Genomic DNA, 16,966 nt, shown 5'->3' with positions numbered 1-16,966 from the left:
AGATGACATGGGCACACTGGTCTGTTACCTTCACTCCAGATCACCAAATCAGCCAATAGATGACGTGGGCATACTGGTCTAGAACACATCCATCTGTTTATCCTCATGTATGTCTCTTAGATGTGCTCAATCTAAACAGTGGACCAAATGATTCAACTCAGTTTCTCCTTCAAGTAGCATCTCTCAGTGTGCCTGTGGGAAACATAAGAAAGGGCCATTGTTGCTATTAGCTCTGGGCAGAGAGGAACTGCACGTTGAACCCGGTGAGATAGACTCCTACATTTTACAGCTAGCTAGCTACTTCACATGCTGATATTGGCTTTGATAGTACTGTGTGTAGCTGCATTTGCTAGCTTGCTAGCCCATAGAGAGAGCATTGCATTGTGGGTTTTGTAGTCGGCTAGAGCTGCAACAGATTTCCAGAACGATTTTCACATGTTGCCACCAACCTTGTTATAATGACAAAATGAAACATTTTTTCTTCACATATTAGTGTTATTTAACACTGTTAACCACAGGAATTAGTGATTTGTGGTGGATTATCCCTTTAATGCAGAAGGTATGAACACTCAGAAGACTGAACACACTGTGTTATTGAATCACACACACACACACACACACACACACACACACACACACACACACACACACACACACACACACACACACACACACACACACACACACACACACACACACACACACACACACACACACACACACACACACACACACACACACACACACACACACACACACACACACACACACACACGCAGGCACCCACTTTCTCTCTGTGACCCACACATGCATACAAATTATTTCTTGGCTCTCTCTCTCTCTCTCTCTCTCTCTCTCTCTCTCTCTCTCTCTCTCTCTCTCTCTCTCTCTCTCTTTCTCCATGTCACATACACACTAAGCCCAGTGTCTTCTCTCCCCTCCCACCAGGAGTTTGAGAACACAGAGGGAGAGGAGTACCAGGCTGACCTGGCCTCGTCTCAGAATGGACCTGAAGTCTACATCCTCCCCCTCACTGAGGTCTCCCTTCCCGTCTCCAAACTGCCCGGACGATCCAGTAAGATCCTAGGCTATCTATGACCCATCACCTATGACCTTTGAACTTTCACCTCTATATATCACCTATGACCCATATGGCTGTATCTCCTCTCCTCTCCTCTCCTCTTCTCTCCTCTCCTCTCCTCTCCTCTCTTCTCTCCTCTTCTCTGGAGTAATTAAATGTCAGGTCTAGCTCTGGGTTAATCAGTCAAATTGCTTGATTACTCAACTGAGTGTTACTAGAGTTGTCCCAGGTCCTCACTCCAGGCTGTACTAATCCAAATGACACCCACTTCCCTACACAGCACAACGTTGGACCACGGGACTAGTAGTGTGTTATGGTGCCATTTGGAATGCATACGTGAACCCAGCAGGGCCATCGTCAGAACACCATCATAACACCATCATAACACCATCATAACACCATCATAACACCATCATCAGAACATCATCATAACACCATCAGAACACCATCAGAACATCATCATAACACCATCATAACACCATCATAACACCATCATAACACCATCAGAACATCATCATACCCCATCATCAGAACATCATCATAACACCATCATAACACCATCAGAACATCATCATAACACCATCATACCCCATCATCAGAACATCATCATAACACCATCATCAGAACATCATCATAACACCATCATCAGAACACCATCATAACACCATCAGAACACCATCATACCCCATCATCAGAACATCATCATAACACCATCATACCCCATCATCAGAACATCATCATAACACCATCATACCCCATCATCAGAACATCATCAGAACATCATCATAACACCATCATAACACCATCATACCCCATCATCAGAACATCATCATAACACCATCATACCCCATCATCAGAACATCATCATAACACCATCATACCCCATCATCAGAACATCATCATAACACCATCATACCCCATCATCAGAACATCATCATAACACCATCATACCCCATCATCAGAACATCATCAGAACATCATCATACCCCATCATCAGAACACCATCATACCCCATCATCAGAACACCATCAGAACACCATCATACCCCATCATCAGAACATCATCAGAACACCATCATACCCCATCATCAGAACATCATCAGAACACCATCATACCCCATCATCAGAACACCATCAGAACACCATCATACCCCATCATCAGAACACCATCATAACACCATCATACCCCATCATCAGAACACCATCATAACACCATCATAACACCATCATCAGAACATCATCATAACACCATCATACCCCATCATCAGAACATCATCATAACACCATCATACCCCATCATCAGAACATCATCATAACATCATCAGAACATCGTCATACCCCATCATCAGAACATCATCATAACACCATCATACCCCATCATCAGAACATCATCATAACACCATCATACCCCATCATCAGAACACCATCATACCCCATCATCAGAACACCATCAGAACACCATCATACCCCATCATCAGAACATCATCATAACACCATCATACCCCATCATCAGAACACCATCAGAACATCATCATAACATCATCAGAACATCATCATACCCCATCATCATAACATCATCATAACACCATCATACCATCATCATACCCCATCATCAGAACATCATCATAACACCATCATACCCCATCATCAGAACATCATCATAACACCATCATACCCCATCATCAGAACATCATCATAACACCATCATACCCCATCATCAGAACATCATCATACCCCATCATCAGAACACCATCAGAACATCATCAGAACACCATCATACCATCGTCATACCCCATCATCAGAACACCATCATACCCCATCATCAGAACACCATCAGAACATCATCAGAACACCATCATACCATCATCATACCCCATCATCAGAACATCATCATAACACCATCATACCATCATCATACCCCATCATCAGAACGTCATCAGAACACCATCATACCCCATCATCATAACACCATCATACCCCATCATCATAACACCATCATAACACCATCATACCCCATCATCATAACACCATCATAACACCATCATACCCCATCATCAGAACACCATCATAACACCATCATACCCCATCATCAGAACACCATCATAACACCATCATACCCCATCATCAGAACACCATCATACCCCATCATCATAACACCATCATACCCCATCATCAGAACACCATCATAACACCATCATACCCCCATCATCAGAACATCATCATAACACCATCATACCCCATCATCAGAACATCATCATAACACCATCATACCCCATCATCAGAACATCATCATAACACCATCATACCCCATCATCAGAACATCATCATAACATCATCATACCCCATCATCAGAACATCATCATAACATCATCATACCCCATCATCATACCCCATCATCAGAACATCATCATAACACCATCATACCCCATCATCAGAACATCATCATAACACCATCATACCCCATCATCAGAACATCATCATAACACCATCATACCCCATCATCAGAACATCATCATAACACCATCATACCCCATCATCAGAACATCATCATAACACCATCATACCCCATCATCAGAACATCATCATAACACCATCATACCCCATCATCAGAACATCATCAGAACATCATCATACCCCATCATCAGAACACCATCATACCCCATCATCAGAACACCATCAGAACACCATCATACCCCATCATCAGAACATCATCAGAACACCATCATACCCCATCATCAGAACATCATCAGAACACCATCATACCCCATCATCAGAACACCATCAGAACACCATCATACCCCATCATCAGAACACCATCATAACACCATCATACCCCATCATCAGAACACCATCATAACACCATCATAACACCATCATCAGAACATCATCATAACACCATCATACCCCATCATCAGAACATCATCATAACACCATCATACCCCATCATCAGAACATCATCATAACATCATCAGAACATCGTCATACCCCATCATCAGAACATCATCATAACACCATCATACCCCATCATCAGAACATCATCATAACACCATCATACCCCATCATCAGAACACCATCATACCCCATCATCAGAACACCATCAGAACACCATCATACCCCATCATCAGAACATCATCATAACACCATCATACCCCATCATCAGAACACCATCAGAACATCATCATAACATCATCAGAACATCATCATACCCCATCATCATAACATCATCATAACACCATCATACCCCATCATCAGAACACCATCAGATTATCATCATAACATCATCAGAACATCATCATAACACCATCATACCCCATCATCAGAACATCATCATACCCCATCATCAGAACACCATCATAACACCATCATACCCCATCATCAGAACATCATCATAACACCATCATACCCCATCATCAGAACATCATCATAACACCATCATACCCCATCATCAGAACATCATCATAACACCATCATACCCCATCATCAGAACATCATCATACCCCATCATCAGAACACCATCAGAACATCATCAGAACACCATCATACCATCGTCATACCCCATCATCAGAACACCATCATACCCCATCATCAGAACACCATCAGAACATCATCAGAACACCATCATACCATCATCATACCCCATCATCAGAACATCATCATAACACCATCATACCATCATCATACCCCATCATCAGAACGTCATCAGAACACCATCATACCCCATCATCATAACACCATCATACCCCATCATCATAACACCATCATAACACCATCATACCCCATCATCATAACACCATCATAACACCATCATACCCCATCATCAGAACACCATCATAACACCATCATACCCCATCATCAGAACACCATCAGAACACCATCATACCCCATCATCAGAACACCATCATAACACCATCATACCCCATCATCAGAACACCATCATACCCCATCATCATAACACCATCATACCCCATCATCAGAACACCATCATAACACCATCATACCCCATCATCAGAACATCATCATAACACCATCATACCCCATCATCAGAACATCATCATAACACCATCATACCCCATCATCAGAACATCATCATAACACCATCATACCCCATCATCAGAACATCATCATAACATCATCATACCCCATCATCAGAACATCATCATAACATCATCATACCCCATCATCATACCCCATCATCAGAACATCATCATAACACCATCATACCCCATCATCAGAACATCATCATAACACCATCATACCCCATCATCAGAACATCATCATAACACCATCATACCCCATCATCAGAACATCATCATAACACCATCATACCCCATCATCAGAACATCATCATAACACCATCATACCCCATCATCAGAACATCATCATAACACCATCATACCCCATCATCAGAACATCATCATAACACCATCATACCCCATCATCAGAACACCATCAGAACACCATCATACCCCATCATCAGAACACCATCATACCCCATCATCAGAACACCATCATAACACCATCATACCCCATCATCAGAACACCATCATACCCCATCATCAGAACACCATCATAACATTATCATACCCCATCATCAGAACACCATCAGAACACCATCATACCCCATCATCAGAACACCATCAGAACACCATCATACCCCATCATCAGAACACCATCAGAACATCATCAGAACATCATCATAACACCATCATACCCCATCATCAGAACATCATCATAACACCATCATACCCCATCATCAGAACATCATCAGAACACCATCAGAACACCATCAGAACATCATCAGAACATCATCATAACACCATCATACCCCATCATCAGAACACCATCATAACATCATCAGAACATCATCATACCCCATCATCAGAACACCATCAGAACATCATCATAACACCATCATACCCCATCATCAGAACACCATCATAACATCATCAGAACATCATCATACCCCATCATCAGAACACCATCAGAACATCATCATAACATCATCAGAACATCATCATACCCCATCATCAGAACACCATCATACCCCATCATCAGAACATCATCAGAACATCATCATACCCCATCATCAGAACACCATCAGAACATCATCATAACATCATCATAACACCATCATACCCCATCATCAGAACACCATCATACCCCATCATCAGAACATCATCATACCCCATCATCAGAACATCATCAGAACATCATCAGAACATCATCAGAACATCATCATACCCCATCATCAGAACATTATCATAACATCATCAGAACACCATCATACCCCATCATCAGAACATCATCATACCCCATCCTCAGAACATCATCAGAACACCATCAGAACATCATCAGAACATCATCAGAACATCATCAGAACATCATCATAACATCATCAGAACATCACATACCCCATCATCAGAATACCATCATACCCCATCATCAGAACATCACATACCCCATCATCAGAACACCATCATACCCCATCATCAGAACTTCACATACCCCATCATCAGAACACCATCATACCCCATCCTCAGAACACCATCATACCCATCCTCAGAACATCATCATACCCCATCCTCAGAACATCATTACACCCCATCATCATAACATCATCAGAACATTATCAGAACATCATCATACCCCATCATCAGAACACCATCATACCCCATCCTCAGAACATCATTACACCCCATCATCATAACATCATCAGAACATTATCAGAACATCATCATACCCCATCATCAGAACATTATCATACCCCATCATCAGAACATCATCAGAACATTATCAGAACATCATCAGAACATCATCATAACATCATCATACCCCATCCTCAGAACATCATCATAACATCATCATAACATCATCAGAACATCATCAGAACATCATCAGAACATCATCATACCCCATCATCAGAACATCATCATACCCCATCCTCATAACATTATCATACCCCATCATCAGAACACCATCATAACACCATCATACCCCATCATCAGAACACCATCATACCCCATCATCAGAACACCATCATAACATTATCATACCCCATCATCAGAACACCATCAGAACACCATCATACCCCATCATCAGAACACCATCAGAACACCATCATACCCCATCATCAGAACACCATCAGAACATCATCAGAACATCATCATAACACCATCATACCCCATCATCAGAACATCATCATAACACCATCATACCCCATCATCAGAACACCATCAGAACACCATCAGAACATCATCATACCCCATCATCAGAACACCATCATACCCCATCATCAGAACATCATCATAACACCATCATACCCCATCATCAGAACACCATCATAACATCATCAGAACATCATCATACCCCATCATCAGAACACCATCAGAACATCATCATAACACCATCATACCCCATCATCAGAACACCATCATAACATCATCAGAACATCATCATACCCCATCATCAGAACACCATCAGAACATCATCATAACATCATCAGAACATCATCATACCCCATCATCAGAACACCATCATACCCCATCATCAGAACATCATCAGAACATCATCATACCCCATCATCAGAACACCATCAGAACATCATCATAACATCATCATAACACCATCATACCCCATCATCAGAACACCATCATACCCCATCATCAGAACATCATCATACCCCATCATCAGAACATCATCAGAACATCATCAGAACATCATCAGAACATCATCAGAACATCATCATACCCCATCATCAGAACATTATCATAACATCATCAGAACACCATCATACCCCATCATCAGAACATCATCATACCCCATCCTCAGAACATCATCAGAACACCATCAGAACATCATCAGAACATCATCAGAACATCATCAGAACATCATCAGAACATCATCAGAACATCACATACCCCATCATCAGAACACCATCATACCCCATCATCAGAACATCACATACCCCATCATCAGAACACCATCATACCCCATCATCAGAACATCACATACCCCATCATCAGAACACCATCATACCCCATCCTCAGAACACCATCATACCCATCCTCAGAACATCATCATACCCCATCCTCAGAACATCATTACACCCCATCATCATAACATCATCAGAACATTATCAGAACATCATCATACCCCATCATCAGAACACCATCATACCCCATCCTCAGAACATCATTACACCCCATCATCATAACATCATCAGAACATTATCAGAACATCATCATACCCCATCATCAGAACATTATCATACCCCATCATCAGAACATCATCAGAACATTATCAGAACATCATCAGAACATCATCATAACATCATCATACCCCATCCTCAGAATATCATCATAACATCATCAGAACATCATCAGAACATCATCAGAACATCATCAGAACATCATCATACCCCATCATCAGAACATCATCATACCCCATCCTCATAACATTATCATACCCCATCATCAGAACATTGGCCTGCACACTGGGTTGTTAATTTGAGAGATGGTGAGAATTTCCTGACAAACAGGGACAGAGCACAGACATGCTCTCTTTTCCACTCTTCCTCCATCTCCCCTCCTCTCCCTCTCTCTCACTGTAACATCTGTCTGTTGCATAATGCGGAATGAGACTGGCCTGCTGCAGTGCTCCGTGGCAGTTTGTGTGTGTGTGTGTGTGTGTGTGTGTGTGTGTGTGTGTGTGTGTGTGTGTGTGTGTGTGTGTGTGTGTGTGTGTGTGTGTGTGTGTGTGTGTGTGTGTGTGTGTGTGTGTGTGTGTGTGTGTGTGTGTGTGTGTGTGTGTGTGTGTGTGTGGAATGCAAGAGAGCTGGAGCACATTGGGGAGGAAGGAAGCTATAACCCTCACACTCTCTTATTCTCTGGGCTGTCAGCTGTTTGCTATACTTCATGGTGTGTGTGTGTGTGTGTGTGTGTGTGTGTGTGTGTGTGTGTGTGTGTGTGTGTGTGTGTGTGTGTGTGTGTGTGTGTGTGTGTGTGTGTGTGTGTGTGTGTGTGTGTGTGTGTGTGTGTGTGTGTGTGTGTGTGTGTGTGTGTGTGCTGTGCTCTGAATCCCAGGATGTGAGCATGAGCAAGGATTGGACAAGTCAGCGTCAGGCTAGCAGCCAATTGCCTCCCTCCCTCCTGTCCTCCATAGCTACGGCCGTATGATTGGTTCAGGTGTTGCAGGGTGAGGAGAGGAGAGTGGGGAAGAGAGGAGGAGAGGAGATGGGGAGAGGGAGAGAGAGAGTGGGGGAGACAGCAGAGGACAGAGGAGAAAGGAGGGGTGGAAGAGGGGAGAGAGTATGGGAGAGAGGAGAGAACCACGGACAGAGGAGAATGGAGGGGTGCGAGGGGGGAGAGAGGAGAGAACAGAGGGCCGAGGAGAAAGGAGGGATGGGAGAGGGGGAGAGGACAGAGGAGAAAGGAGGGGTGGGAGAGGGGGAGAGAAGAGAGGATAGAGGAGAAAGGAGGGGTGGGAGAGGGGGAGAGAGTGGGGGAGAGAGGAGAGGACAAAGGAGAAAGGAGGTGTTGGAATTGTGGGTTTTTTAAAGAGGGGGATTGATTTTGGTGATTCAATGAAAACAACTGTTGAAAAAAGGAGAGAGGAGGAGAGAGGAGAGGAGGAGAGAGGAGAGGAGTGGAGGAGGGGAGAGGAGGAGGAGAGAGGAGAGGAGGAGGGGAGAGGAGGAGAGAGGAGAGGAGTGGAGGAGGGGAGAGGAGGAGGAGAGAGGAGAGGAGAGGAGGAGGGGAGAGGAGGAGGAGAGAGGAGAGGAGAGGAGGAGGAGAGAGGAGAGGAGGAGGGGAGAGGAGGAGGAGAGAGGAGAGGAGGAGGGGAGAGGAGGAAGAGAGAGGAGAGGAGGAGGGGAGAGGAGGAGGAGGAGAGAGAAGAGGAGAGTAGGAGGGGAGAGGAGGAGGAAAGAGGAGGAGGAGAGTAGGAGGGGAGAGGAGGAGGAACGAGGAGGAGGAGAGTAGGAGGGGAGAGGAGGAGGAACGAGGAGGAGGAGAGTAGGAGGGGAGAGGAGAGATTCATGAGGGATTGGCTCTGGTCTGGATGCATCGTTTCCTGTTCATCTATCCTCCTCCTCCTCCTCCTCTTCCTCTCCACCCTCTGTTTCTCTGTGGTCCTGAATCTCAGTGCTATTGACTCTGTGCTGCTGTCTTTCAACCTCTGCAGTCAGAAACAGAAAGTCTCCCACACATACATACACATTATTTATACTTAATTCTCTCTCTCTCTCTGTCTCTTTTTTTCTCTCTCTCTCTTTCTCTCTCTCTCTCTCTCTTTCCTCTCTCTCTCTCTCTCTCTTTCTCTCTGTCTCTCTGTCTCTCTTTTTTTTTTCTCTCTCTCTATCTCTCAATTCAATTCAGTTCAATTCAAGGCTTTATTGGCATGGGAAACATATGTTGCAAGTGAAGTGAAGTAGATAATATACAAAAGTGAAATAAACAATAAAAAGTAACATTAAACATTACACTCATAATACTCACAGAAGTTCCAAAATAATAAAGGCATTACAAATGTTGGATTATGTCTATATAGTGTTGTAACGATGTACAAATGGTTAAAGTACAAAAGGGAAAATAAATAAACATAAATATATGTTGTATTTACAATGGTGTTTGTTCTTTACTGGTTGCCCTTTTCTTGTGGCAACAGGTCACAAATCTTGCTGCTGTGATGTCACACTGTGGAATTTCACCCAGTAGATATGGGAGTTTATCAAAATCAGATTTGTTTTCAAATTCTTTGTGGATCTGTATAATATGAAGGAAATATGTGTCTCTGATATGGTCATACATTTGGCAGGAGGTTAGGAAGTGCATCTCAGTTTCCACCTCATTTTGTGGGCAGTGTGCTCATAGCCTGTCTTCTCTTGAGAGCCAGGTCTGCCTGCGGTGGCCTTTCTCAATAGCAAGGCAATGCTCACTGAGTCTGTACATAGTCAAAGCTTTCCTTAAGTTTGGGTCAGTCACAGTGGTCAGGTATTCTGCCACTGTGTACTCTCTGTTTACGGCCAAACACCATTCCAGTTTGCTCTGTTTTTGTTAATTCTTTCCAATGTGTCAAGTAATTATCTTTTTGGTTTTCTCATGATTTGGTTGGGTCTAATTGTGTTGCTGTCCTGGGGCTCTGTGGGGGTCTGTTTGTGTTTGTGAGCAGAGCCCCAGGACCAGCTTGCTTAGGGGACTCTTCTCTGGGTTCATCTCTCTGTGGGTGATGGTTTTGTAATGGAAGGTTTGTAATGGAAGGTTTGGGAATTGCTTCCTTTTAGGTAGTTGTAGAATTTAACGTTTTGTGAATTCTTGGTTGGTGAGCGGACCCAATGGGTTCTATAACTGATTTAAGTATTTTTAGCCAGATCCTAATTGGTATGTTGAATTTTATTTTCCTTTTGATGGCATAGAATGCCCTTCTTGCCTTGTCTCACCACTGATCGTTCACAGCTTTGTGGAAGTTACCTGTGTCGCTGATATTTTGGCCAAGGTATGGATCATTTTTTGTGTGCTCTAGGGCAAAGATCTCTAGATGGAATTTGTATTTGTGTCACCACACAAAGAGACGTGTCACCACACCAAGAGACATGTCACCACACCACACCAAGAGACATGTCACCACACCAAGAGACATGTCACCACACTAAGAGACTTGATACCACACAAAGAGACATGTCACCACACCAAGAGACATGTCACCACACCAAGAGACATGTCACCACACTAAGAGACATGTCACCACACCACACCAAGAGACATGTCACTACACCAAGAGACATGTCACCACACCACACCAAGAGACATGTCACCACACCAAGAGACATGTCACCACACCAAGAGACATGTCACCACACCACACCAAGAGACATGTCACCACACCAAGAGACATGTCACCACACCAAGAGACATGTCACCACACCAAGAGACATGTCACCACACCAAGAGACATGTCACCACACCAAGAGACTTGTCACCACACCAAGAGACATGTCACCACACCAAGAGACATGTCACCACACTACACCAAGAGACATGTCACCACACCAAGAGACATGTCACCACACCAATAGACTTGATACCACACCAAGAGACATGTCACCACACCAAGAGACATGTACCACACCAAGAGACATGTCACCACACCAAGAGACATGTCACCACACCAAGAGACATGTCACCACACCAAGAGACATGTCAGCACACCAAGAGACATGTCACCACACCAAGAGACATTTCACCACACCAAGAGACATGTCACCACACCAAGAGACATTTCACCACACCAAGAGACATGTCACCACACCAAGAGACATGTCACCACACCAAGAGACATGTCACCACACCACACCAAGAGACATGTCACCACACCTAGAGACATGTCACCACACCAAGAGACATGTCACCACACTACACCAAGAGACATGTCACCACACCAAGAGACATGTCACCACACCACACCAAGAGACATGTCACCACACCAAGAGACATGTCACCACACCAAGAGACATGTCACCACACCAAGAGACTTGATACCACACCAAGAGACTTGATACCACACAAAGAGACTTGATACCACACCAAGAGACTTGATACCACACAAAGAGACATGTCACCACACCAAGAGACATGTCACCACACCAAGAGACATGTCACCACACCAAGAGACATGTCACCACACCAAGAGACTTGATACCACACAAAGAGACATGTCACCACACCAAGAGGCATGTCACCACACCAAGAGACATGTCACTACACCAAGAGACATGTCACCACACCAAGAGACATGTCACCACACCAAGAGACATGTCACCACACCAAGAGACATGTCACCACACCAAGAGACATGTCACCACACCAAGAGACATGTCACCACACCAAGAGACATGTCACCACACCAAGAGACATGTCACCACACCAAGAGACTTGATACCACACCAAGAGACATGTCAACACACCAAGAGACATGTCACCACACCAAGAGACATGTCACCACACCAAGAGACTTGATACCACACAAAGAGACATGTCACCACACCAAGAGGCATGTCACCACACCATTAGACATGTCACTACACCAAGAGACATGTCACCACACCACACCAAGAGACATGTCACTACACCAAGAGACATGTCACCACACCAAGAGACATGTCACCACACCAAGAGACATGTCACCACACCAAGAGACATGTGACCACACCAAGAGACATGTCACCACACCAAGAGACATGTCACCACACCAAGAGACATGTCACCACACCAAGAGACATGTCACCACACCAAGAGACATGTCACCACACCAAGAGACTTGATACCACACCAAGAGACTTGATACCACACCAAGAGACATGTCACCACACCAAGAGACATGTCACCACACCAAGAGACATGTGACCACACCAAGAGACATGTCACCACACCAAGAGACATGTCACCACACCAAGAGACATGTCACCACACCAAGAGACATGTCACCACACCAAGAGACATGTCACCACACCAAGAGACATGTCACCACACCAAGAGACTTGATACCACACCAAGAGACATGTCACCACACCAAGAGACATGTCACCACACCAAGAGACATGTCACCACACCAAGAGACATGTCACCACACCAAGAGACATGTCACCACACCAAGAGACATGTCACCACACCAAGAGACTTGATACCACACCAAGAGACATGTCACCACACCAAGAGACATGTCACCACACCAAGAGACATGTCACCACACCAAGAGACATGTCACCACACCAAGAGACTTGATACCACACCAAGAGACATGTGACCACACCAAGAGACATGTCACCACACCAAGAGACATGTCACCACACCACACCAAGAGACATGTCACTACACCAAGAGACATGTCACCACACCAAGAGACTTGATACCACACCAAGAGACTTGATACCACACCAAGAGACATGTCACCACACCAAGAGACATGTCACCACACCAAGAGACATGTCACCACACCAAGAGACATGTCACCACACCAAGAGACATGTCACCACACCAAGAGACTTGATACCACACCAAGAGACTTGATACCACACCAAGAGACATGTCACCACACCAAGAGACATGTCACCACACCAAGAGACATGTCACCACACCAAGAGACATGTCACCACACCAAGAGACATGTCACCACACCAAGAGACATGTCACCACACCAAGAGACATGACACCACACCAAGAGACATGTCACCACACCAAGAGACTTGTCACCACACCAAGAGACATGTCACCACACCAAGAGACATGTCACCACACCAAGAGACATGTCACCACACCAAGAGACATGTCACCACACTACACCAAGAGACATGTCACCACACCAAGAGACATGTCACCACACCAATAGACTTGATACCACACCAAGAGACATTTCACCACACCAAGAGACATGTCACCACACCAAGAGACATGTCACCACACCAAGAGACATTTCACCACACCAAGAGACATGTCACCACACCAAGAGACATGTCACCACACCAAGAGACATGTCACCAAGAGACACACCACACCAAGAGACATGTCACCACACCAAGAGACATGTCACCACACCAAGAGACATGTCACACACAAGAGACATGTCACCACACCAAGAGACATGTCACCACACCAAGAGACATGTCACCACACCAACCACACCAAGACATGTCACCAAGAGACACCACACCAAGAGACATGTCACCACACCAAGAGACATGTCACCACACCAAGAGACATGTCACCACACCAAGAGACATGTCACCACACCAAGAGACATGCACCACACCAAGAGACATGTCACCACACCAAGAGATACCACACATGTCACCACACCAAGAGACATGTCACCACACCAAGAGACATGTCACCACACCAAGAGACATGTCACCACACCAAGAGACATGTCACCACACCAAGAGACATGTCACCACACCAATAGACTTGATACCACACCAAGAGACATGTCACCACACCAAGAGACATGTCACCACACCAAGAGACATGTCACCACACCAAGAGACATTTCACCACACCAAGAGACATGTCACCACACCAAGAGACATGTCACCACACCAAGAGACATGTCACCACACCACACCAAGAGACATGTCACCACACCAAGAGACATGTCACCACACCAAGAGACATGTCACACACCAAGAGACATGTCACCACACCAAGAGACATGTCACCACACCAAGAGACATGTCACCACACCAAGAGACATGTCACCACACCACACCAAGAGACATGTCACCACACCAAGAGACATGTCACCACACCAAGAGACATGTCACCACACCAAGAGACATGTCACCACACCAAGAGACATGTCACCACACCAAGAGACATGTCACCACACCAAGAGACATGTCACCACACCAAGAGACATGTCACCACACCAAGAGACATGTCACCACACCAAGAGACATGTCACCACACCAAGAGACATGTCACCACACCAAGAGACATGTCACCACACCAAGAGACATGTCACCACACCAAGAGACATGTCACCACACCAAGAGACATGTCACCACACCACACCAAGAGACATGTCACCACACCAAGAGACATGTCACCACACCAAGAGACATGTCACCACACCAAGAGACACACCAAGAGACATGTCACCACACCAAGAGACATGTCACCACACCAAGAGACATGTCACCACACCAAGAGACATGTCACCACACCAAGAGACATGTCACCACACCAAGAGACATGTCACCACACCAAGAGACATGTCACCACACCAAGAGACATGTCACCACACCAAGAGACATGTCACCACACCAAGAGACATGTCACCACACCAAGAGACATGTCACCACACCAAGAGACATGTCACCACACCAAGAGACATGTCACCACACCAAGAGACATGTCACCACACCAAGAGACATGTCACACACCAAGAGACACCCACCAAGAGACATGTCACCACACCAAGAGACATGTCACCACACCAAGAGACATGTCACCACACCAAGAGACATGTCACCACACCAAGAGACATGTCACCACACCAAGAGACATGTCACCACACCAAGAGACATGTCACCACACCAAGAGACATGTCACCACACCAAGAGACATGTCACCACACCAAGAGACATGTCACCACACCAAGAGACATGTCACCACACCAAGAGACATGTCACCACACCAAGAGACATGTCACCACACCAAGAGACATGTCACCACACCAAGAGACATGTCACCACACCAAGAGACATGTCACCACACCAAGAGACATGTCACCACACCAAGAGACATGTCACCACACCAAGAGACATGTCACCACACCAAGAGACATGTCACAAGAGACATGTCACCACACCAAGAGACATGTCACCACACCAAGAGACATGTCACCACACCAAGAGACATGTCACCACACCAAGAGACATGTCACCACACCAAGAGACATGTCACCACACCAAGAGACATGTCACCACACCAAGAGAGAGACATGTCACCACACCAAGAGACATGTCACCACACCAAGAGACATGTCACCACCAAGAGACACCAAGAGACATGTCACCACACCAAGAGACATGTCACCACACCAAGAGACATGTCACCACACCAAGAGACATGTCACCACACCAAGAGACATGTCACCACACCAAGAGACATGTCCAAGAGACATGTCACCACACCAAGAGACATGTCACCACACCAAGAGACATGTCACCACACCAAGAGACATGTCACCACACCAAGAGACATGTCACCACACCAAGAGACATGTCACCACACCAAGAGACATGTCACCACACCAAGAGACATGTCACCACACCAAGAGACATGTCACCACACCATGTCACCACACCAAGAGACATGTCACCACACCAAGAGAC

The 16,966-nt window shown here is 45.2% G+C and overlaps 1 protein-coding gene across 1 annotated transcript in view; it reads left to right on the top strand.

Moving 5' to 3' along the window:
• LOC124019015 overlaps nt 1–16,966 on the top strand; it is a 94,245-nt gene that overhangs the window by 41,550 nt on the left and 35,729 nt on the right. Inside the window, exon 3 of the mRNA XM_046334358.1 lies at nt 949–1,075. Coding sequence (XP_046190314.1) covers nt 949–1,075 — 127 coding nt within the window. The remainder of the gene's footprint in view (nt 1–948; nt 1,076–16,966) is intronic.

This window comes from Oncorhynchus gorbuscha, unplaced genomic scaffold (assembly GCF_021184085.1).
Source record: "Oncorhynchus gorbuscha isolate QuinsamMale2020 ecotype Even-year unplaced genomic scaffold, OgorEven_v1.0 Un_scaffold_601, whole genome shotgun sequence".
Lineage (NCBI taxonomy): Eukaryota > Metazoa > Chordata > Actinopteri > Salmoniformes > Salmonidae > Oncorhynchus > Oncorhynchus gorbuscha.
The sequence above is the reverse complement of the archived record's forward strand: the minus strand, read 5'-3'. Positions and strand labels throughout refer to the sequence as shown.